We start from the raw sequence: 25,388 nt of genomic DNA, 5'->3' as shown, positions 1-25,388 counted from the left end.
TTTCATTGCGGCTTTGAAGAGCTCGATCCCAGCTGAGGAATGAGTCTTACCTAAAAAAAAAATGTATATACTTTTTAACCACAAATGCTTGTCTTGCACTAGCTCTGCAATGCATGCCTACGACTTCACACATTTTGTAATACCGTTGGAAAGGTCACATCATGTGGTTAGTTCTTTGTCTGTGTACTTGGGTTTAAAAAGGTGGGGTAGTGTGGAAAAACTCCATCTCATTTCATCCGACATTGTTATTTTCTTTTTTTGTAAAGGGCATTTGGCATTTTTAGAAAATGACAGATCATTTTGCTAATGTAGTGTAGAGCCCTTTGAAAATGCAATTTGGACCTTCAACCTGTTTGGCTACCATTGAAGTCCACTATATGGAGAAAAACCCTAGAATGTTTTCCTCAAAAACCTTAATTTCTTTTCAACTGAAGAAAGAAAGACATGAACATGATGCCATAGGGAAAAGTAAATTATCAGGAAATGTTAATTCTGGAGTGAACTAATCCTTTAAAGCTGACAAATAATCTTACATCTGTTTGGTTTTTGAGCATAATAGAGTGTAAAACCTTGGACTCAGTGTAGGCCAGTTGAATGAGTGTTGTGGAGGTCACCAGAAGCAGGGCACTGGGGTCGAATCTAATAGACCGCAGCATGCGGCTCTCCTCTGTGGAATCGACTGAACGCTTGAAGTATAGAAAACAAACTTGAGGCTTCTTGCTCACGTCACTTGCTGAGGGCTACAGCCATCTGGGCCTCGCTGCAGCCTTGCTTCTAGGCATAAATCATCACAACCACATATACACAAATGCAGACTATTTGGCTCCCTGGGTCACGCCGGAGATCAGGTTAAGATTCTTTTCTTTCTGAGAGGAAGCTGTAATAGTGTGATCAAACTCTTAAGACTGAACAACAAAAAAAGAGAGAGAAATGGACATGATGAGAAAGAGACGGACAACAAAAGGGCAGACATTCCAGCTGTCGAAACTACTTTGTTGTTGGCATAGCAGCTTGAAGATCCAGGCCTGGCTACCAGACACGACTAGAGCAGTGAAAACAACTCAACTTGTCCTCTCTCCGCACTTTGGCTGGACTGTCTTCACTCAGATCACCCCACGGGCACAAGCGCGCTCACCTCAGCTCGATTACATAAGACAGGAAACCACATCCTGGGGCCCATCAGCTCCTTTCCTAAGCTGCAAGGATATTAGTGCTTTCTACCGCTCCACCCTCATTAACTAGATTAGGCTGGGGTTAAGCCTGTGTGCAGAGCAAGACTGGCCACTAGATTAACCTTCTCATGGTCTCAGGCTTGCAACACTTCAACCTTAACTCCTTTCTATCTCCAGCTTTCCTTTGGACTCTAGCAGAAACAGATGTTCTCTTCTGCTTCTCTTTGGCGTTGTGCATTTCCTCCAACCACGTGCTTTCACTCCATCATCACAGTCAAGAAGCAACAGATGTTCCTTAATCTTGACTTTGTGTTTTTGCCACAATGGTAATAGTTTCCCACATTCACTCTTTCACAACATATGAGTCACCGAGAAAGGTTATGCCCTGAGGTCACTTCGATAACACCATGCGATGGAGCAATAATGGGTGACGCAACTTGGGGAAACCGAATCATATTAGAAGGTCAAGGGCAGATAAGACCTGGTAACCGGATGCTAGCTCGCCATCTAGTTAAACATGACCTTTTAATTATCTGCTGGTGCTCATTCAATCTTTACAGTTGGCATACCAGAACTCTCACCTATCTTATGAGTCTGGCTAAGTTGTTTTTGTAGGAAGGTGCCATAGTAAGTGCTGAGAACTAGGGGTGTGTGTGTTTCTGAGAAGTCTCTCTCACAGCTCTTACAGTAAGACAATGTACAAACTGCGTCTGTTTCAGTGGAAGTGTTTGTCTGTGCCAGGGTATTAGTGGTGGTTTCTGCTAAATGTGCATGTGAAGACAAGCCTCTCAGTGGTATGTGATTTCCAAATGGACATCCAGTTTCAACAAATATAAAATGTTAAGGAACAATGCAACAGTGAAAATTTTCTTAAAAACTTTCTCACGTTTCAAGTTCAGCTGGTCATTCATGCTGCACATTTATAAAAGAGCAAAAGTATTCAAGACATCAACCCTTAAATGCATACCTCGGGTCTTTAGTGACCTAGGATGTCAATTTTCTTAGTATTCCTTTATCTATTCATTATAAACAACAATGTGATTTCACGTAGCAAGCATTTTGATAGGAAAGAATGATGAATACGAAATAAACGATGTGCTAAAATATGTAAAAATCTGATGACTTAATACTTGCAATTCACCTTTATTCCTCGAGGTGGCACTGTTTGATGGACAATAATGATGTGAGGTTTCACTCATAATTATAGCAGGCATAAAACAAAAGAATATCATCAGCAAAAAATTTACTGGTTTGAATAGCTTTACTTCAGGGCAATTACTGTACGCAATAAAAAATAAATGTCACTATTATTTGATGGTGGATGTGGTAAATAAACAGCCAGTGATCAAAATATTGACTTTGAAGTCACTGAAAACTATAATTTTGAGAATATGTTTGAGATCGCGAATATGAGCCAGATGCTGAATATACTGTGGAAGTGCGCTCTGAGGATGACAATGGTAAAATTATCTGTCCAAACTGAACCCTTCTAAGTTTCAAAAAGAAATGAAATATGGTTTGTTCTTCTGTAATTGTTTTTAAAATATACATTTTTTTTTTGCATACCTTAAATGTATACCTTGGGTCTTTAGCACCCAGGACCTCTTTCACTACCATCTTTCGCCTTAATTTTTTTAAAAGTTTGACGTCAGCTTTCTTAGTATTCCTCGATCTGTTCATTATAAACAATATAACAGGGAAAAGTATATTGGGTCGCTACAGACACAAGGTGTGTAATAGTGTAAAGGTCATTGCACACTGAGTCCGAAATATTTGCACATTAAAAAATAAATACGAACTCATGTTGTGTCAGTCACGTTTACACACTGCCTCCAAAACTTTTGTCCGTCATAAAAAAGTTTGGATCCTTAGCAAGCATTTTGATGATAAGAAAAAAACGATGCACAAAAAAATATGTAAAAATCTGATGGCTTAACGTGCAATTCTCCTTTATTCCTCGAGGTGGCACTGTATGATGGACAATAATGATGTGAGGTTTCACTCATAATTATAGCAGGCATAAAACAAAATAATATAATCAGCAAAAATTTTACTGGTTTGAATGGCTTTACTCCAGAGCAATTACTGTACAAAATAAAATATAAATGTCACTATTATTTGGTGGTGGATGTGGTGAATAAACAGCCAGTGATCAAAATATTGACTTTGAAGTCACTGAAAACTATAATTTAGGGATTGCGAATATGAGCCAAATGCTGAATGTACTGTGGAAGTGCTCTCTGAGGATGACTGCAATGGTTAAATTATCTGTCCAAACTGAACCCTTCTAAGTTTCAAAAGGTAACGATACATGCTTTATTTTAGTCTTCTGTAATTGTTCTTAAAATATCAAGAGATTTTTTTTTTTGCTATTGCAGAAGTTAAAGATCCATCCATGCTGGATATATAGGTTTGGGTCACTAAAGACCCGAATATGTAATAATGATTGGCAAAATATTCATGCATTTAAAGGTTAAGATGTAGTATAAATGTATGCAAATTACAGACAAAATAAGAATTAGAATATAAGTAGGAATAATAACTTAGTACTGAATTAAATAAGCATGTACAAAATAAACACAAAAGTAGACTTGCACCTGTGGAGATAGCGTCCAGACCAGGTCTCTCTGGTTTAGTCTCTCTGTAGCTCTCAGTAGTCTCTTTCCCTCCTCCTCTCTCCTTTCCCCTCTACCCCTCCTTTCTAACCTCTGCCAACTTTCTCCATTCTTTCCAGTTCCTTTCCAGGAATCGCTGGCGTATCCCTGTGTCCTTTGGCTGTAGTGAGGCCATGCATCTCTGCTGTGAGCGAATGCCACTGAGAGTCCCTCTGGAGATAGCTAGAGACATGGAGCTAGCACACTAAGGGCTAGAGACTGATGCTTGGCAGTTGTAGAAAAACAGCAATCCATTCTGCTGAAAGGGCTGATGTTCTCTGATACTAAAACGAAAGCAAACAATTGTTTATCAGACATTTACACACCCACACCTACACTATCTATCCTATGCTTTTTGTAGAAAATCGAAAAGCAAATGAGCAAGGCTAATATGCTCTGAAGGTTTTGACTGAATGTCTACATGTCCTCATTTCAACCTCTTCGTCGTAGGCTCACCAGTTTAGTCTGGTGCTAAATGATGTAGAGTGAAAGAGGCAATGCACTGCTGACGGGCAGACTATCGAGACAGACTAACTAGACAGACAAGACATGCTTTCTGTCTAATAATAATAATAATAATAATCATCTTTCTCTAGAGACAGAAGGCAGATAGATAGATAGATATACAGACTGACAGGCAGACAAATAGACTGCTGTAAAGAGTATCTAAAAAAACATACTTTCTGTAATTAGATAGGCAGACAAACTATTAATGCCTTTACTTGCTATCAGAATATCATAAATATGGAAATTGGACATGAACAGCCTAGCAAGTCATACAACTGGGAAACTCAGAGATAATTTTGATACCAGAGTTTCTGAGTTGGGCAGGCCTTCAACATTGTGAAGGAGAGAAACAGCTGTCATACTGTAACATTTTATTTGTTTCCCACAACATCTACATTGTTTTATCCTGAAGTTGAAGTCATGTATATTTATATATACAGTGGTGGCCAAAATTATTAGAACACTAGCATTTCCACCAGCTAAATAAAGTCAGTTATATCAGTTTACATTTCCAAACATTCATTTCGCCATTAATTGCAATAATCCAGTGTACTTTTTTTTGTTTGCACAAGGAGTCTGACAACAGTCAGGGCTCCACACAGAGATTTGATCTCATCATTATCCAGTCTGTCTGGAATGACATGAAACTAAAGAACTAATGAAAGGCAGACTAAATCCAGAAGAACTGTGGAAACGTCTTCAAGGTGCTTCAAGAGACCTACCTGCAAAGCTACAGTACTGTTAAAAGTTTAGCCACTTGTGTTAAAATGCTGTAATATGACGATATAGTCAAAAATAATGTCATAAATAGATTTTCTTTATCAATTAGCTTCTGGCAACTAAATTAAATCAACAGTTGGTCTGACCATCGTTTAATAAAACTTGCACATAGTTTTTCAGGTAGCTTTGCAGGTAGGTCTATTGAAACATCTTGAAGACATTGCCACAGTTCTTCTGGATTTAGTCTGGCTCAGTTTGTTTTGTTTCTTCATGTCATTCCAGACAGACTGGATAATGATGAGATCAGATCTCTGTGTGGAGCACTGGCTGTTGTCAGACTCCTTGTGCAAACAAAAATCTCACTTATTACAATGAATGGCAAAATGAATGTTTGCAAATCTAAACTGATATATCCTACTGACACACTACAGCAAAAGATAGAACTAACTGACTTAAAACTATTTTTTAGTTTTGATTTTTAGTTTTGAAAATACTAGTGTTCTATCATTTTGGCCACCACTGTATAAATAACCATTTGATGCATATTGCATGTATTGAACAGATTTATAGCATTTATTTGACTGAAATTGAGGCATCATCAGCCAGCTGGATATCTAGATAGCGGCGTGAATGTTTATATAGTTACCAGATGCTACATCTTATTCAAAACCTGTTGAATTTTGACTAAATATCTTCTATACCTTTTGGCTTTAAAGAGATAGTTCACCCAAAAATGAAAATAACTCTCAAGCCATCCTAGGTGTATATGACTTTATACTTTCAGACAAATACAATCTGAGTTATATTAAAAAATGCCCTGACTCTTCCAAGCTTTATAATAGAAGTTAATGGGTGCTGAGATTTTGAAGTCCAATAAAGTGCATTCATCCATCCTAAAAAGTCCTCCACACGGCTCCAGGGGGGTAATAAAATCCATATTTAAAACTTTATAAACCATAATTTCTAGCTTCTCCTAACTGTTGTACACGTGTTCACGAGAGAGTGGCGTTCCAGTGGATGATGTATGATGTAAGCATGACGTAAGCTCCAGTGAGAACATGTTAGTCTCATGAGAACCAAGTTTTGTTTACAGCAAAGGAAAAGTCTAGTCTTCTGTTGGCTTATATTGAAATCCTCCATTTTTTTTTTTTTTTTTTTTTGGTACTTCTAGTTCGTGACTAGTGTTTTGTTTTGCTCGTCTTCTGTTCGAAATTTTCATTTTTGGGTGAACTGTTTCTTTAATAAGATCTCCCCAAGAAACAGGCAAGAATGATCTCATGAATGGACTGTCCACCATGATCCCTGTTCTTTATGACAACACTGCATGTCTGTTTTGGGCAGGAGTGGCTGTGTCAGTTGTATGTTGGTGTGAGTGTGAGAGCGAGTGCTTGTGGCAGTGGTTCTCAGGGAGGCACAGGTTTGTGTGAGAGAGGGATTAGACAGCCAGCTGTTGAGCAGATGGAATGTGTGCTATGCGGAGATGAGAACGATTGGGAGCCTGCAACTCTTTCTCTCTCTTCCTCCCACACGCCCTCCCTTCCTCACCAACCCATTATTAGTGACATTTTCTGCAAAAATGTGCATGTTTTTTTAATTTGATCACCTGGCGATATACTCTTTCTTGCGGTGCCTTAAAAATCAATATCTGTTTTAACATAAGAGGTTGTGTAAAAACAGAAAATCCCAAATATAGTTTGACTTCCAGGCAGTCTAGTCATCCTGAGCGTGTTCTGTTAGTACAGCCACAACCTCAGTTTGTCTTTCCTAATAATCATCTGGTTGATTAAGCCATTGCTCGGTCATTTTCACATTTTTGTATGGACTCACAACACCTCTCTGGTCCTGCAGGGCTGTGTGTGTGTGTGCCTGTGTGTAACGACCATCACTAATCAAGAATGTGCTGTTTCGTCTCAATCCACCAGGGGGCGGAAATGATCAGCGTGTGCATGTTTCTGCTCAAAGATGAATGAGTCCACAAAAGAGCTCTTTATTTTCAGGGTGAATTGCATGAAAAATTCCAGGAGGCTTTAATCTAAAAGCAAACAAACAAATCGGTCCCTCTAACAGAATTGGGGACTGTGAAAGTTGTTTATGTCTGACTGATCAGCCCTCCTGATAGCGGCAGCCTAGTGTCTCTGACTGTCTGCGACCCGTATTCAGGATCCTAGCTAGAGGATGTGAGCTGTTTTTAAGCATTTGTAGCAGTTGTACGGTGCACACACATTTACAAACGCACGCACAGACATGTGGGTGTAGTTACTGGCCTGACCGTTTGGCGTCTGCGGCTCTGTGGGTGTTCTTGGAGACTTTTTTTCCGATAGTCTGCAAATTCAGTTTTGGATGTTTACCTAGCACCTCTTTATATACACACGCACGCTCTCATTCGCATTGAGCTAAACACCCAAACACTCCACTCACACTGCAGCTCTAGACCACTGTCAAAATGTTTCCTGACATCCAAAGAGAGATTTCCATGTTGGTTTAAAGAGTGTTGTGGGGTCAAATGTGAGCTCTCTCATGACTCATTTAGGGCATGACCTTTATAACCTTTGACCTTCAGGTTTTTAACTATGTGACTGGTCTAAGGGCAGTTGCTAAGGTGTTCAGAGTGTTTTTAGCATGTTGCTATGCTGTTGCTAGTGTGTTATGATTGTTTGTTAGCAAGCGTTTAAGGCTAGGCTGGTTAGCATGGTCTAGTTAGCCCCTGCTGGTGGGTCCTGTTGTGTACACCATCTGGGGACAATATGAATTCACTGATAGCCAAAACCTGTGTAAAAAATAGTTTGCAAGCAGCATATTTATGACATTATAAAAAAATACTTTTTTATAGTAAACATAACACTTAATATTAAAATTCATGTTTTGTTGTGTTTTTTTTTTTTTTTTTTTTGCTTTGGTTTTGTTTTTTATGTAGATTTTAGATTTTGTTGATGTTTTGTTTTGGTTTTGCTTGTTTGGTTCGACTTATTTTTTCTTTTTGATTTTTGATTAGATTTTTGTTTTGTTTTGTTTTTGCTTATTTGGTTTGGATTTTGGTTTTCTATTTTTGTTTAGGTTTTAGATTTTTGTTTTGTTTAGGTTTTGCTTATTTGGTTTTGTTTCTTGTTTTTGTTTTCTGTTTGGATTGTTGTTTTGTTTTGTTTTTGTTTGTTTGGTTTGGTTTCTTTTTTTTACTTTGGTTTTGTTTCTTGGTTGTGTTTGATTTTTGTTTTGACTTGATTTTGCTTGTGGTTTCATTTGTTTTTTTGTTTGGTTTCTTGTTTGTTTTTATTTTTGTTTAGATTTTTGGTTTGGTTTTGCTTGTTTTTTTTTTCTTGTTTGTTTTTGCTTAGATTTTTGATTTGGTTTGTTGTTTGTTTTTAATTTTATTTAGATTTCATAATTTTGGTTTGGTTTTGCTTGTTTGGTATGGTTTGTTGTATGCTTTTTATTTTTGTTTAGATTTCTATATTTTTTTGCTTTAGTTTTTTCTTTGGTTTTGCTGGTTTTGTTTCATGTTTGATTTTTGTTTAGATTTTTGTTTTGGTTTTGCTGGTTTTGTTTCATTTCTTGTTTGATTTTTGTTTAGATTTTTGTTTTGGTTTTGCTGGTTTTGTTTAATTTCTTGTTTGATTTTTGTTTAGATTTTTGTTTTGGTTTTGCTGGTTTTGTTTCATTTCTTGTTTGATTTTTGTTTAGATTTTTGTTTTGGTTTTGCTGGTTTTGTTTCATTTCTTGTTTGATTTTTGTTTAGATTTTTGTTTTGGTTTTGCTGGTTTTGTTTCATTTCTTGTTTGATTTTTGTTTAGATTTTTGTTTTGGTTTTGCTGGTTTTGTTTAATTTCTTGTTTGATTTTTGTTTAGATTTTTGTTTTGGTTTTGCTTGTTTTGTTTTTTCTTTTTGTTTAGATTTTTGTTTTTGTTTTGCTTGTTTGATTTGGTTTTGCTTGTTCTGTTTCTTGTTTTTTTATTTTTGTTTAGATTTTTGGTTTGATTTGGTATGTTTTTTTTGCATGTTTGATTTTGTTTCTTGTTTGTTTGTTTTTTGTTGTTTGGTTTGGTTTCTTGCTTTTGATTTTTTTGTTTTGTTTTGTTTTGGTTTGTGTAGAGCAGTGGTTGGTTTCTGAAGGTGTGCAGTGTTTTGTCATCTTCCACTTTAAAAACTTTGGTCAAATATTTTCTTTTCCCCTTTCCATTCCACTTTCCTCCCCTTTTTTCATTCATATTCACTTGGTCTTAGTCTCTTTTTTTACATTCCTTATTCTCACCCCATTTTTTCCGCTCTCCCGTCTTTGACCTTAGCCTATAATTGAAGGCAGAAACTCCTCTCCACCCAGATATCCAGAGAGACTCGAGAAAGAGGAAAATGAAATTTTTCAGCAGCATGCACAATAGAATTAGACAGCTCTACTTTTAAAATGAGAGATGTTTGTTTCTTTCTTCCTATTCTATCATCTTCTCTTCCTCTATTTGTTTTCGTTTATATATTGTGAAGCAGCAGTTATTCAGAACGTGGCAGGAGGGCGAGACAGAAAGTGAACAGCTAGCCTCGATTGTACGGCTCCCCGTGGAGGCTGCATGCGTGAGAAACAGACGTGAAGCTTTGGAAAGTCGAGTGCTGTGCTTGGCAGCAGCAAAACTGAAAGAGGTTCCCTCTGAGGGCAAGAGCGGAAGGAGAGGAGAGTATGGACACACAGGAAGTGAACCTGGTGACTAGTTGAGTGGAGGTGATGAGCTGGTAGTCATTCCCCTGCGGGGATGACTTACAGACCTTATGAAAACTGCATAATGAGCCCATGTTCTTTCCTGTGTTGATGTATTTCCTTTTGAAATGGGAAGTTTTAGTAGGACATGTCAACATCCTTCTCTGTTTTTGGTTGTTGCAGCCATGCACCTTGATTTGGCTAAAAGCTACAAAACACCAATCTTGCTTATAGACTATGACTCTACAAAGATGACTCCATCTTTCGTGTTAGGGTGGATTTAATGGCAAGAGGAAGGCGACCTCATATTCTTCCACATCTGCACAATTACTCATCACTTCTCAGTAATAACTCAATTTGTCCCCCACACGCATTCACACACATACACACGCCATTAGTAAGGTTTTTGTCTCTCAGGGAAGCGTTCCCTGTGCCTACCTCCCGGGGTCATGTTAAGGTGATTGTGTATGACATCACTGTTGCTGTGACTCATGAAGGCCCAGAGGCGCTGTGAACTCCCAGTGTGCTCTCTACTCTAGAAATAAATACACAAATCAATCATACACATGTAGTATATTTGGGTGGATGACAAATAATGTTTTTGTGAACATGTTCTTTTTTCAGGATAAGTTTTTTCTGTTGTTGTTGGTGGTGGTGGTGTTTTTTTTTCAATTAATGTTTAGAACTGTGTATATGTACTATATTGTTGGTGCTATGACTAGACAGTTTATCACTATCATTCCATGTAGTCTGACAATTAAAACTTTTTTTCTTCTTTTTTTTTTGAGAGGGTGAGAGAACTGTTATAGAACTATTAACTGGCAACATTTGGCTCTTTGTTCATTTTCACAAACCAGCATAAAAACACCAATTATTTCATCTTAATCGTGGGAGTGAGGCCCACTAAGGAGCCTTGGAAAACTTCCAGAGGGCCCAATATGTCTTAAAAACTTAATTTTAGTTATTTTAAAAATCTTAAATAAAATGTATTTTACCCTTGTGCGACCTTATGGAATTTTTGTTTGTTTTTTGTTATAAGTGTGCCTGTGTTAATGCCAACTGCATACATTTTGGCTCAGGTGTTTATTTTTATTGAAATTTTTATATTTTACCCTAATTTCCTTCAAAAAAATCAGTTTTACCCTCCATACAAAAAATACTCACACTCAGGACCTTTAGGACAAAAATGTCCACATTGAAACCCCAGGGCCATTTGACTATAAAATGATGCAATATTCAAATTTTTACATTTTAACATTTTTTACAGTTTTGTGCCATTTTTTCATATACATTTAAAAAACAAAATCTAACACTACATAAAAATATAAATGCCTCAAAATTAATGTTGTTGTTATTCACTGACACACCCAAGAATCTAATAAGCAAAGAAAAAAATTCTGCTTAGCATTTAGTATATGGAAATTACTGCTATTTTTCATTTTTTTATTAAAAAAAACACCTGTGGCATTATGCAAACAAACCAGCATTTAAAGAGTTACAAATCTGAAAATGAATGAATGTTTGGTATCTACAGTATGGATAGAACAGATGCTGGTTAAAAAATCGACATCAGTGAAAGTGAAAAAAAAAATTAATAAATCATACTTTTATGCCAGTTTTTGTCCATTTTGCACCTATGTGTAACACTTTTTTTTTTTTTTTTTGACGCACAAGGGTTAAAAAAATCTACTATATAAAACTGACATGATTGAGTTTTCTTGATTTATTTGTACACCTGGATAGGAGGGCCTTTGAATATTGTCTTGGACAAAGAATTATTGTTTTGGAGAAATATACAATATGACTAAATGTTTAAATCTATTTATTTAAATAATTAGTTGTTTGTGCAAATAGAAGCCAGTGTTAATTTTTGTAAAATTTTATGCATTTTTTGAGATGTATATACACTCTTGTTCGAAAAGATTATTTAATGCTTTTTAAAGTTTGTTCTGCTCATCAAGACTGTGTTTATTTGATTAAAAATACACAAAAGCAGTAAAATTATGACATATTATTGCTATTTAAATGGGTGGTTTTCTATTTTAATATACTTTAAAATGGAATTTATTCTTGTGATGAAAATTGAATTAATTAGTTTAATATACTGATTTATCACTATTGGAAACACTTGTGCTTTTTTTGGAAGCTGTGATACTTTTTTTAGTATTCTTTGATGAATAAAACATTAAAAAGAACTATTTTAAAAAAATAAGAATCTTTTGTGATAATATAGAATAGACTACCGTTTAAAGTTTGGGGTCAGTATTTTTTTCTTTTTTCTGTTTGAAAGAAATTAATACTTTTTGTTAAATTAAATTACATTTTGTTAAAATACCGTTGTGTTAAATTGATAAAAAGTTATGGTAAAGACTTACCTTGTTAGAAAAGATTTCTATTTTGTATAAATGCTGTTCTTTTTAACTTTATATTCATCAAAGAATCCTGAAAGTATCACAGGTTCCAAAAAATATAAGGCATCACAACTGTTGGTAATAAATCAGCATATTAGAATGATTTCTGAAGGATCACGTGACAATGAAGATTGGAGTTAAAGAGAATGTAGCTTTGCGTCACAAAAATAAAATATATTTTGAAGCACATTAAAATAAAAAACTGTTTTTTTTAGTTGCAATAATATTTTACAATATTACTGTTTTTTTCTGTTTTCGATCAAATAAATGCAGCTTTGATGAGCATAAGAGACTTTGAAAATCATTTAAAACTCTTTCTTATCCCAAACTTTTGCACAGCAGTGAAAAAAATAACGGAACATCCATTATCCAAAAGTATGTGAACCCTAAAAGATAAAAGAATTGTAAAAATACTTTCTGCAAATAGTTTTAGATGAAATAGTGTCATCCTGCAGGGCACTGTCAGTGTCAACTGGCCATTTACACCCATTTTTCTTTTCTCTTTGATTCAGCTGCTCATACTGACATTCTGGAAAAGGAAACTCAGTAAAGGGGAGGCAAATGTCAGTCATTTTTCACAAGGTGAATTGCATCAGCTCTAAGTGCTATATAATCCACTCTCACTTCAGTAAACCCCTTTATCAAAAGAACAGAATTTTATAGATACCAAGGGAGGCCACACACATGAGCTTCTCAGTATGCGCTGATTTACAATGCTGACATCCAGAAAGTGAAATCAAGCAAGAGTTTACCTCCCAGAGGAGAAAAGTCTACTCTTATGGAGGCTCATGTGGATCCTGTGGAAATTATAAATCAGGGGTTAGTGGGCAGTTGTGTGTGTGTGTGTGTGTGTGTGTGTGTGTGTGTGTGTGTGTGTGTGTGTAACCACATGAGGCAGTAAAGATTTAAAGGTATTCTGTCAGACTGTCTGTCGCTGATGATCTGGTAGCTTAAGTGAGCTAATCTGGCCTTGGGAACATGAGGTAATTGAGCATTTTTTCCACGTGCGGATTTCACTTTGGCATAGGAGTTGCATAGGAGTTATGGACATGATTTGGTATTGAGAGATATAAGCACAAGCTCCAGACTGCTCATGTGTCTGCTGGGCCAGCAGTCTTTTAGTGGGCTCTGCAGGAATATTGTCTGATGTCATGTGCAAAACGTTTAGATTGACACAAGGCAAAAACTACAGTTTCTCCGTTTTCGAACACATTGGTGTTTTCTCTTCAAATTTGTTTGTTTTGTTTTCCATCAAGTCCATGACCTGGCGAATACTAGTGGTTACAAAAATAGTTCACCCTAAAGTTCTTTATTTTTGTGAACTATCTCTTTAAGACTGTATGCTTGAATCTCCTGCTCCATTTCTGACATTAACCTGACCCCTGCTGATTCATAATGGAATAACACCTTTTTGTTTTTCTGTTTTTCTGTCTCTTCTCCTCTTTCTCTTGCTTGCAGATCATGATTCAGAAGCAAAGAGAGTTCAGGATGTTCTCTCGGGAATGGAAAAACCACAGGTGGGTCTGGAATATGAGTTACAAACCTCACAAGTGAAAAATACTAATGGTTTTAATGTTGTCAGATAAACAAGATGACCTTTATTAGCCAAAGGAAAGTACAGGCTGTAAATTTAAGCGCATATAAAAACAACATGACATGTTTAATTATTTTAATATGTCATAAGGGGGACATTTTGTAAAAGTCATGGTGATCTTTCCAGATTTGTTTCAAACTGTTCCTATTGCAGCCACATAGTGGCAGCATTTTATATAGTTTTTTTTTTTTTTTCAAGCAGTGGTTGACTGGGTGAACATTTCCATCAAAACAACGTTTTCTGACCGATATGTTTTGCTTCGTTCTTCTCCCATCTGTTCACTCAGCATGTTGCTTTTTTCTGTTGTTCAGTTGAGGAGTATCTAAGGACATCCTGTCACTTTAAGTGATAATCCATAAGTGAAACTAACCCATAGCCATCAATCATCTGTTCTGTTGTGAGTTTTAGTTTGCATTCATTCGTTAGTGTTTGTATTGGTGTGATATTTGAGCAGCTGTCTCATTTATATTAATCCCTCATTATTTTAATATTAGTGACATCAAGGCAGTTTAGAAGAAAATCACTGCCAATAAAACAAAAGGTCTAGACAGACAGATTATATTTGTATTATATTTGATAATAACAAAAAAAATAATAATTCAGGCATCTGTTTCCCTTTCTATCTGTTTATATATTGCATTCTAGAAAAACTTGACATCTGACATTGAGGTTGACAAGATTTTTTTTCCTAAAGAAATTAAGATGTTCTAGTGAACCAAGATGATTACAAGTTACAGTAAAGACTTTAAAGAATCTTGAAAAAATTCCACAAAAACAACTGTTTTCAACATTGATAATAGTAAGAATTGTTTCTTGAGCAGGAAATCAACAATAGTTGTATTAAATTGTAATACTACTACTGTTTTGTTGTATTTTTATCAAGTCAATGCAGCCTTTGTGAGCAAATAAAGACGCATTTCATGCATTTAAATACATGCAAAAAATATATACACTTCTGTTCAAAAGTTTGGAATCAGTAACATTTTTAATATTAAAAAAAAAATTACTTTTTTTTAAATAACTGATCAAAATACAGAAAAAAATATTGTGAAATATTATTATGATGTAAAAAAAAATTTCTGTTTTAATATAAATATATTTTTATTCCTGTGATCAAAACTGTTTTTTTAGCATCATTTCTGTACTATTCAGAGTCACATGATCCTTCATAAATCCTTCTAATATGCTGATTTTTAACAGTGCTGGAAACAGTTGTGCTGCTTAATATATTTTTAGTGTCTTTTTTCATGATTCTTTGATGAATAAAAAGTTAAAAGAACAGCTTTTATTTGAAATATACACTACCGTTTAAAATGTTGGAGTCAGTAAATTTTAATTCTTTCTTTTTTTAAAAGAAGTTAATACTTTTATGCAGCAAGGATGTGTTAAATTGATAAACGGTGATAGTAAAGACTTTTGTTAGAAAAGATTTCTATTTTGAAGAAATTTTTATTTATCAAAGAATCCTGAAAAATTATCACAGGTTCCAAAATAATATTTGGCAGCACAACAGATTGATAATTCTAATAATCAATCAGTATATTGAAATGATTTTTGAAGGATCATGTGACACTTAAGACTGGAGTAATGGCTGATGAAAATTAAACTTTGCATCCCAGGAATAAATGATATTTTAAAGTATATTCAAATAGAAACCATTAATTTATATTGCAACAACATTTAGAGATATTACTCTGTTTTCTGTATTTTCATCAAATAAAAACAGCCTTGATGAGCATAAGATACTTCTTTAAAGGTGTGTTCATGCGTGTAGTTTGGTTCGGTTGGTTCATTTGGCCCGAACCAAAAAGGAAATTGATAAATTTGGTCCGCTTTGCATTCACACTGGCATTTTTTTCAGCAAACCTAAGGATATCAAACCTAAAGGCATAACAGACCAAACACTCCAAACAAAAGGAAAAGGTGTATTCGATTTAAAGCGGCACTGCTTTAAGTCGAATACACATAATGCTATCTGCTGGGCTAAGTGCACTCATTGTTGTCATTGTTCACTCAAAAAGAGCTCATAGAAGGCACTTTACCTCCTTGTTGCGCCACGTAATGGCCATTTTGTTTTGGATAAACCACTTCTTCCCTTCATGAAATCATGTCGCATAGCATCACATCTTGTCATTACTCCTTGTTTTTGGTTTGTTTAGAAGTATTTGCTCCGTGTTACATTAATTTTCCATTTGAACTGCACCAGAGTTCGTTCGGCAGCAGACCGAGACCCATATTTTTAATGGATCTCTGTCAACTTGTTTGGTGCGCACCGGAGTTCGGATAGCAGCGTTCACATTTACTCAAATGAACCTCACTAACAGAGCAATTGCACCAGAGTTTGTTTTAATCTAACCAAAGATGACAAGTGTAAACACACTCTAAAAAAACATTACAAGTCTTACTGATCCTAAACTTTTGAACGGCAGTGTGTAGATATATACAAGGCGTTCCATTAATGGGAGAAATGCAGGCACACAGAAAGAATATACCATGATGGATGCAGGAGGCATGGAGACTGAAAAAGGTCTGTGGCTTAATGTGTCTCAAGATGAGGCCTTCTGGAGGGCTGTGTGGGATTGGAAGTAATGGACTTCAATTTGCCCTCATCCTGATGTCTGCAAAGCCTGTAATAGAGCTTGGTTTCTTCATGAACTCGAATTTAGCTGGTGTTGCTCTCCCAGCAAATCACAAAACTTTTTTTTTTATTTTTTACTTATGACAGTTCTTACAAATCGAAGCAGATCATAATTTAAAACATTTGAACAGAACAGTAGGTGGCACTGTCACCAAATGTGTTAGCACCGTAAGGGCTTCTAAGGTCACAGACCAAATTCCATTTCAATGTGTCAAAGCTTTGCCAAGACAAAGCATGACTTCCTGTTAGATGTCCTCACCATGAACTTTAGGGATGAGTCACAAGAAAAGAGTCACATTAACAACAACAAACCTGTACGGCCTATACAATTTTGTTCTATACTAGTTGTTTTTCTATACTGTACCATTTTCTATATATACTTTCTATGACGAAAAGATATCATGATTTCCACAAAATATTAAGCAGCACATTTTTAAAAAAAAAATATTGATGATAATAATCTTTCTTGAGCACCAAATCAGCATATTAGAATGATTTCTGAAGGATCATGTGGCACTGAAGACTGGAGTAATGATGCTGAACATTCAGCTTTGCCCTCACAGGAATAAATTATATTTTTAAATATATTAAAATAGGAAACCGTTCTTCAAATTGTAGTAATATTTCACAATAATGCTGTTTCGGTGTGCAAAAGTGATGTCTTTCAAAAACAAGTCTTTCCAACCCCAAACTTTTAAACTGTATACGCCTCTGAGCTTTTCCCTTTGGTGAAAGTGTTAAAGTATCTCTGTGAGAAAGCCTGGTCTAATGGTATCCGCTTTATTGAGAACATATTGCCGTTGCTTCAAAAGTGCCAGTGGCAATGCTAGCTGTGCACATCTGAGAGGCAACAACCATCGCTTATCCACAGACAGACTTTCACCTGCAGTTACTCTTGCCGCAGTACAGATTGACTGTGTTTGAGAGCTGTTTGGTTCAGGTGTTAGATTGCTTCTGCCTGACTGAAGCTTACCGGAGTCGTCTGCAGCTCATTCACGTCAGCGTTATACCCTCATATAGAGTGTTACGTTGAATTACCTGTTAACAGAGGAGTTATAGCCGCTATGTCTTTCTCCATTTATACCTTCAGTTCGGTTCGGTGTTTGACACATAAATGGTTGGCCTTGCGGAGGTATAAAGCTGTGCGGATCGTAGGGCTAAAACTGAAATGCGAGTTAGCGTTAGCCAGTGATAACGTCTATTGTTAAAGGTTTACGAATGTTTACGTTTTGTTTTATGCTTGAAAAGCATAAATTACACACATTAAATCTAAACGTTTTTAAAAACAAAGACGTTTGAATAATTTCTTACCTGACATAGGACCAGCTTAAACCAGCATCAAAACATACCTAACCAGCATCCCAGCATCAAAACTACCTAGCTGTTTTTTTTCACCAGGGTTTTTTATTCGCAGGTCTATAATCCTGGTAGATTTTTGCAAATGAATGGTTTTAAAGCTGGGTTAGCTGTATGCGAACCTCATAATGAAATGACAATTCCACAAACTCTTTTTAAAATGACTTGCTCCTTCAATTTTTGTCTTAAAATGGATTTGGCTGGTTTACTGGAGCTCGTTGTAGCAGCATCTGAAAGCTACTTTTGAGAAAATCACTGTGTTTCTTTTGCTGAATTCATAGTTTTGGATTATAATAGTGACTTGTGTGGTGGTGGTGGTTGACTTGGAGTAGTTTTGTAAAGTGATGTGTTCTGCATTATGATCATATTAATTTAGATACTATATTGAATATTTGTTCTATTAAAAACATTACATAAAGTTTTGAGGTTCCACAGATTCAGAGACATTTGGTGTGCTTAGTAATATTGTTTCAAGTTCTTGATGTTGTTTGTTCTGTGTTTGTGGACAGGTTTTTAATGTCCAGGCCAGGACAGCGCGGCTGACCTGGGCTCCACCGGCAGGTCTTCAGAATCGAGACAGGCACAGTAATGGACATCCCTTAACCTGCAGCTACGAGGTCACTCTCTCAGACAAGGGTCGTAATGGCCAGTACCGCGTCATCTATAGGTAAGATAGACTGGAGTATAATCACAGAGGAGCTTTGTAAGTCCGCTCAGGATCCTTGAGAAATCTTTATGTTCTCATAAATTAGCAGAGTTCACCACAAGGGAGCACGTTAGACATGAATATATCATCCATCGAGCAGAAAGAATCATTGGATGCAGCCTGTTCTCCCATCAGGATGTGTATGATTCAATATCCAGAGAGCAGACAGGAAAGATAATCAGAACCCTCACACCCTGTCATCACCGCTTTGAAGCACGAGTCTCAAAGCATGACTCAAAGCTCAAAGCTTTAGACTTAAAATATGGCGAGAGCAGTAGTGCTGGTGATATTTAACTCTTTTTTTTTTTTTAAATTATACTATATTATATTGTTGTTGTTCAAAATCCTGGGGGCAGAAAAATCAGTTATTTATGTATTATTTATTTTTTTGTTAATGAAATCAATACTTTTATTCAGTAAAGCTGCTGGCCTTTTGAGCTTTCTATTTATGAAAAAAAACATATCATGGTAAATAAGTTAACTTTTTTTTTAAATATATATTTCTGTGTATTGCTAAATTAAAATCAGGGTTTTATACTGTATTCAAAAATGTCAACATTTTAGTTTAGTTTAGTTTGACATTATCGAGTATATTGCAAAAACCAAACAAAAACACACCCAGAGGGTGCACGCATGCATTACATTATGTAGAGTAGACTACTGCACAAGCACATTTAGAGTTTATGCTTTCACTGTGTGATTTAGTCTATTAAAATACATTTAGAATTCCCCAAAATTCCAGTTAAGGGGGCAAATATGCCTCATATGACTTTAATATGTCTTTTATGTTTATATTATCTAATATAGTTACCATTTATATAGATTATAGATTGTTTTTGCTGTATTTCGTCAACGAAAATAGTTTCAAACCAAGCCACAGCAGAACTGCATCTCTGAGCAACATGACCCTGTCATGTTTCATTACTAAATCAATCAGCAGTTTGAACTAATTGAAATGCCGATTTGCCGCCACCTACTGGCGATTTTAGTTTTTTCCCCTAAAATCATTTCAAATATCACCATTGAACATTTTGTTTTTGAAATATCAATTCATTATTTACGAATTTGTAGGTTAAAAGCATTCATGTCCTGCATTAAACAGTCTGTGTAAATGCATCTAAATGCCACTTCATTTGCAGATTCTGTGCCACCTCTGCATTGCAAATGCAAATTTTGTTGAGACTGATTTTATTTGATTGGTAACAGCCATATAGGCCTGGTTTCACAGACAGGGCTTAGACTAAGCCAGGAATAGACCATAGTTCAAATTTAAGTAATTTTCATAAATTAAAAAAAAAAATTACTGCTGTGCATCTTGAGACAAAAAAAGTCACTAATATATTTTATGAGCAGTCAGTACAAGTTTCCTTTCAGTTGAAACAGCTCAGACTTACATTTTAGTCCAGGACTAGGCTTAAACGTTCTCTGTGACACTGGGGTTTAGTTTCTTACTATTTAAATTTATTGATTGAATTTAAGACAAAAAGATTATACATGCATGTAATTAGGTTAGAAAAAATTTGGCCTCGTAAAGGCAAAAATGCCCATAAAAGGTAAAAATCAATTTAAACTTATTGAAAAAGTTAATTTTTGTTACTCAAATTAACCGCCGCACAGAAAATTAAGCTTTGAGAGTCAGCTGTATATGGAACCTAAACACACTCAAGCAAAATATAGTCTAATTATCGTTATTGACAATATTCCAGAAAATACTGAGATATCATTTTTTGTCATTATCGCAGACAAGAAGTCTTTTTCTTCTAAAAAAGTAACTTGGTCTTTTTTTTCTTCTAAAAATAAAGTTAACTTGACCTGGGACCACAAGTCAGTCATAAGGCTCAATTTTTATGAAAATTAAGATGTATACATCACCTGAAAGCTAAATAAAAGCTTTCCATTAATGTATGGTTTTGTAGGGATAAGACAACATTTGGCTGAGATATAACTATTTGAAAATCTGGAATCTGAGGGTGCAGTCACCTTAAAAAGTTGTCTAAATGAAGTTCTTAGCAATGCATATTACTAATCAAATATTTATGACAGGAAATCTACAAAATATCTTCATGGAAAATGGTCTTTACTTAATATCCTAATGATTTTTGGCATTAAAGAAAAATCGATAATTTCGACCTATACAATGTATTTTTGGCTATTGCTACAAATATACCTGTGCTACTTTTGTGCTCCAGGGTTACATATATTTTATACAAATTGTGCTAAAATACCCTTGTTAGTACAGCTCTTAATTTGTTTTTGTGCATAAATCAATTTTTTCCTGTTTTCCTCACCGCTGTTGGTAACATCATGGATGTTTAAAATGGTTTTAACTTCCATATTAAAATCATTGCTGTTTCCATAGAAGCTTACGTAACAGAATTGTTTCGATTTTAAGTGGGACGCACTTCTCGTGCTGCGTTTAAAATGGGTTTGTGCATGGCTTTTCAATTTGGCCTCACGGTCGGGTAGCACCATTCCAGTCCATTCTTGAGTGTTTTCCTTTAGTTGTTTTCCACACTCAAAAAGAAAATGACAGCGTATCATTTAAAAGAATGGGCCAATTTTGGAGTTGCACCAATACGACCTCTAACAAGGTATAGTCACACCGCAAGGAAGAATGGTCGCTGGAAAAACCTAAAATCTATCAAGGCAAAAAACAATCACAGTTGTTCCCTTGAGCAGTTGTGCACAATAGCTAAACAACATCTCTTATGTTAGTCAATTTTGCACTTTGAACAACACAACTCTATAGCTGGGATCTATTAAGGTCAGTAACCATCATGTATGTGTGTTTCCTCAGTGGAGACGAGTTGGAATGCAATTTAAAAGATCTCAGACCAGCAACAGACTACCATGTACGGTAAGTGTAGCTGTCAGCTTTGTTTCTTACAGTCTGCTGTTATTAGAACCCATTGTTCCAGAAATTCGTGTTATTTTGGATGATCAGTTATTACTGTGATCCAATAATCTGCAGTTTTCTTTTTTTAAATAATGAAAGTTAACGTTAATGGAATATTAGTCATCATTTTTAACTTCCACTTTTCATTAATGACCTCAGCTCTACCGAAATGTCTCACTAATGGTCTGCCTGTTACCTGTGATTAACTGAGCCGAAAGTGCCGTGCATCACAGTGCTGGAAAGGTCAAGATTAAATATGATGCATGTACTGTTCCTCAAAGAACCTTTCAAGCCCACATTTGATGTAATCCCTGCCGCCGCAAATAGGCACTGTTAGTCTATTCTGTCATCGGGAGCTCTTGTTAGTGGAGAATCCAGTGCCGGAGGTCAGTTTGCCTGGATCCTCATTAAAACGCATTGAAATTGCTGGCTGAGTTTTCAGTCGACCTTTGACCCCTGGCAGCAGTTGAACCGGTAACCGAATATATGTTCTGATTAAGGGATTGTGGAAGACTCTGTGTCTGCAGTTAGATGTAACCCTGAATGCTCTGTGTCCCTAAAGTTATTATTTTTCGCTCTTTATAAACTCGAGCGACCTGTTGGGAATGTCCTGTGTGTCTAGATGATTTTTGTCTAGAATAAGAAATGAGCTCATCTTTTTTTAAAAAGAATTTCCCGGCATTGTAAAACCAATGTGGACTCAACCAGAAAACACATTGAACTTTTGATTGTAGTGTAGTGAAGAATTGAAAAAGGTTGTTCCTGTAACTCAAATGGCATTGGAAGGGCAAGGTCATGAATTCGATTAGTGATAAAATGCACCGTGAATGCACTATAACCTTCTCTCTAAAGTGATCTTCTGTTAAACACAAAAACAAAAACAGTTTCTACTATAAATGTAGTAAGGGTGATTTTGAATGAACATGCTAAATTTGTGTGTTTGTCTTTCTCAGAGTGAACGCCGTGTGCAATTCTGTGAAGGGTTCGTGCTCTGAGGTGGGGGCTTTCACCACCCACAGCAGTACCCCAGACTGCCCGCTGCCCCCTAAACTATCCCACCGCACAAAGAGCACGCTTACCCTGCAGTGGAAGGTGAGACCACTGTTTATCATAAACTAGCATGGAAGTTGAAGCCGTAGCCAGAGAGTTTCCCGGGCATCAGATATCAATTCTATACTGAAAGTACATTTTAGCTCAAAGTGTGTGAAGTTTTATTGCAGATGAGAACTTTTTGCAAATCTAATGAGCCTGGTAGGTTTAAAGGAGAAGTTCCATCTTCCTTACTAAAGTATTAAAGAGATCAAGAGAGTTCAGCAGAAAATGAAAATTGTCATCATTTACTGACCCTCATGTTTTTTCTTAAACCTATAGAACTTTATTTCTTCTGTGGAACATAAAGAGAAAGTAGAAAAAGATCACGCTGTACTTTTCAATAGTGATCATGAGCCTCAAAAATGCAGAAAGCACCATAAAATAGTCTATCCACTTTATTCTTCAACGTGAAAGCAAGCTTTTGGGCAAAACTTCTGGTTCATTAGCCGCTGTAGGGAAATAACAAGAATAACAACGTGCAGTTAATGGTAAAACTGCTTGCACTACAAACCAGTGTGTTCATAATTAAGATAATACATTAAAATAATATGGTAAGACACACCAATTTGCAATTTCAAGCAGAAAAACTATCTGTTTTGTACTGCTCAAAATAGTTGGACGCGGAAGAGTCCGGAAGCCAGACCTGTAAAGTTTACAAATGAGATGGATATGAATCGTGCAGTAAATTATGCTCAACAAGTCTGCACTTATTTGATCTAAAACACAGTAAAAAAAAACAACAACTGGGAAATACTATTACATCTGCAACTATTGTAACTGCTCTGTATTTTAAATTAATTTTAAAATGTAATTTGTTCCTATGATGGCAATGCTACATTTTCAGCATCATTACTTCAGTGTTTATTATCACTGGTTGTATGGACATGTCAGTGTGTGTTTTTTTTTTTTTTTTAATTTTGGTCCTTGTTATAGTTTGACAGCCCCTAATCACTAATTATGTTCAAGACATTTTGCCCTCTCTTTATGTGTTCAGCATAATAAAGAAAATCATAAGGGTTTTGGAAAAACATAAGTGTGATTACATGATTGACTGAACTATCTTTTTAAGTAGGGATTGTTCCCAATAAGATAGAGTTAATAAGCTGGAGTTGACTCCTTCCGTAGGAGTCTGTGGAATCTACTTCATGACTGCATTTACTTTAAATCCAAACAGGTCAGGAAAAGAATAAAGGTTTCAGTCGTTATTACAAACTCCATTTTTTCTGGACACAAAGCCTTAAAGGGGTAGTTCCAGCAAAAATGAAAATTCTGTCATTAATTACTCAACCTCATGTCGTTCCAAACCCATAAGACCTTTGTTGATATTTAGAACACAAATTTAGATATTTCAGATCAAATCCAAGAGCTTTGTGACACATTTAAGGCCCAGAAAGGTAGTAAGGACATTGTTATAATAGTCCGTGTGACATCAGTGGTTCAACCTTAATTTTAAGCCATGAGAATATTATTTTTAGGCAAAGAAAATAAAAATAACAACTTAATTCAACAATTTCTTCTCTTCCGTGTCAGTGTTCAACACACGTTCGTGAAAGTACCACAACGCATGCATGGTACTGCCGACAGGGAATAGAAGAAAGTTATTTTTGTTTTCTATGCTCACAAAAAGTATTCTTGTAGCTTCATAAAATTAAGGTTGAACCACTGATGTCACATGGACTATTTTATCAATGTCTTTACTACCTTTCTGGACCTTAAATGTGGTAGTTGCATCTATTCAGGGTCACAAAGCTCTCAAATCTCATCAAAAAGATCTTAATTTGTGTTCTGTGTTTGAAACAACATGAGGGTGAGTAATTAAAGAATTTTCATTTTTGGGTGAACTATCTCTTTAAATGTCTATTATTGTCCAAATTCGTTCAGTTTAATAATGACATTACCTTGAAATGAGTAACATCATTACCTAAGACTAAGATGTCAGTGTCTGAATTCTTTGCTTCATTTTGTTCAGTCCTTTGCACTTTAACTGCCATGCACTAGGTAGGGAGTGAAAAAAGTGAGTGATGTCCTATACAACAACATAGTTGATTCCCCATCACTACTTTAAGATTATCATGGTCCAATACACAGACAGTTCTTCGTGTTACTCAACCCCTTTTTTTATCAGGAAAAGTTTTTCATTCAGTTTTCCTTTATGTGCAGCTCTAATTAGTTTTTTTTATATCTCTCCTCTTAGGCACCAGTCGATAATGGATCAAAAATCACCAGTTACCTTTTAGAGTGGGATGAGGTATTGCTATATTTATTTAGCGCACAAGAAAGACTTTTTCAAGAGTTTTTCGTTGTTATTATTCAATTCCTTTTCACATTTTTTTGTTAAAAGACCTTCTGGATGAACTGCATTTCAACATCTTGAACACTAATGATGTCTTTTTGGCATCAGTCCTCTTCACATTCACTCTATTTAAAGATTCATATCTGAGTGATGCCTCTGCATCCTTCACAGACCACGGCACACTGTTGCCACTCATAAATTTCTCACTCCAGCCATCATCACAGTGGTTTAGGAAGCTTGAATGGCTTCAGTGATTTTATGCAATGTACTGATTGAAATATATGTGTTAATCATCTGCTTCATCTATTAGGGCAAAAAGAACAACATTTTCAGAGAATGTTACTTCGGAAGCCAAAGGCACTACAAACTCGCTCATCTGTGTCCAGCCATGGCCTACACGTTTCGAGTGGCGGCGCGCAACGACATTGGAATGAGGTATCACTGCGGAATTATATGCATAAACACAAAATGTTATATATTGTACTGTTTAGTAGGAATTGTGATACTGCCAAATATTTAAACACTGTTTGACCAACTATGTTAGAAGAGATTTGGAGGTAATATAAGGATAACAAGGCTCTTTCTATGGGTTGCTGAACAGGATGCATCTTATTAAACCCTGTGTGTGACAGAACAATACCATTATCCCTCTGTAATCTGATCGCAT

The 25,388-nt window shown here is 35.8% G+C and overlaps 1 protein-coding gene across 1 annotated transcript in view; it reads left to right on the top strand.

Moving 5' to 3' along the window:
- Positions 1-25,388, top strand: part of fndc3ba (fibronectin type III domain containing 3Ba) — a 79,491-nt gene that overhangs the window by 11,403 nt on the left and 42,700 nt on the right. Inside the window, exons 5-10 of the mRNA XM_073849411.1 lie at positions 13,605-13,663; positions 18,244-18,401; positions 21,238-21,297; positions 22,290-22,428; positions 24,623-24,676; positions 25,032-25,156. Coding sequence (XP_073705512.1) covers positions 13,605-13,663; positions 18,244-18,401; positions 21,238-21,297; positions 22,290-22,428; positions 24,623-24,676; positions 25,032-25,156 — 595 coding nt within the window. The remainder of the gene's footprint in view (positions 1-13,604; positions 13,664-18,243; positions 18,402-21,237; positions 21,298-22,289; positions 22,429-24,622; positions 24,677-25,031; positions 25,157-25,388) is intronic.

The sequence above is a fragment of the Garra rufa genome, chromosome 10 (assembly GCF_049309525.1).
Source record: "Garra rufa chromosome 10, GarRuf1.0, whole genome shotgun sequence".
NCBI classification, from domain to species: domain Eukaryota; kingdom Metazoa; phylum Chordata; class Actinopteri; order Cypriniformes; family Cyprinidae; genus Garra; species Garra rufa.
This window is presented reverse-complemented; position numbering and strand designations above follow the sequence as displayed.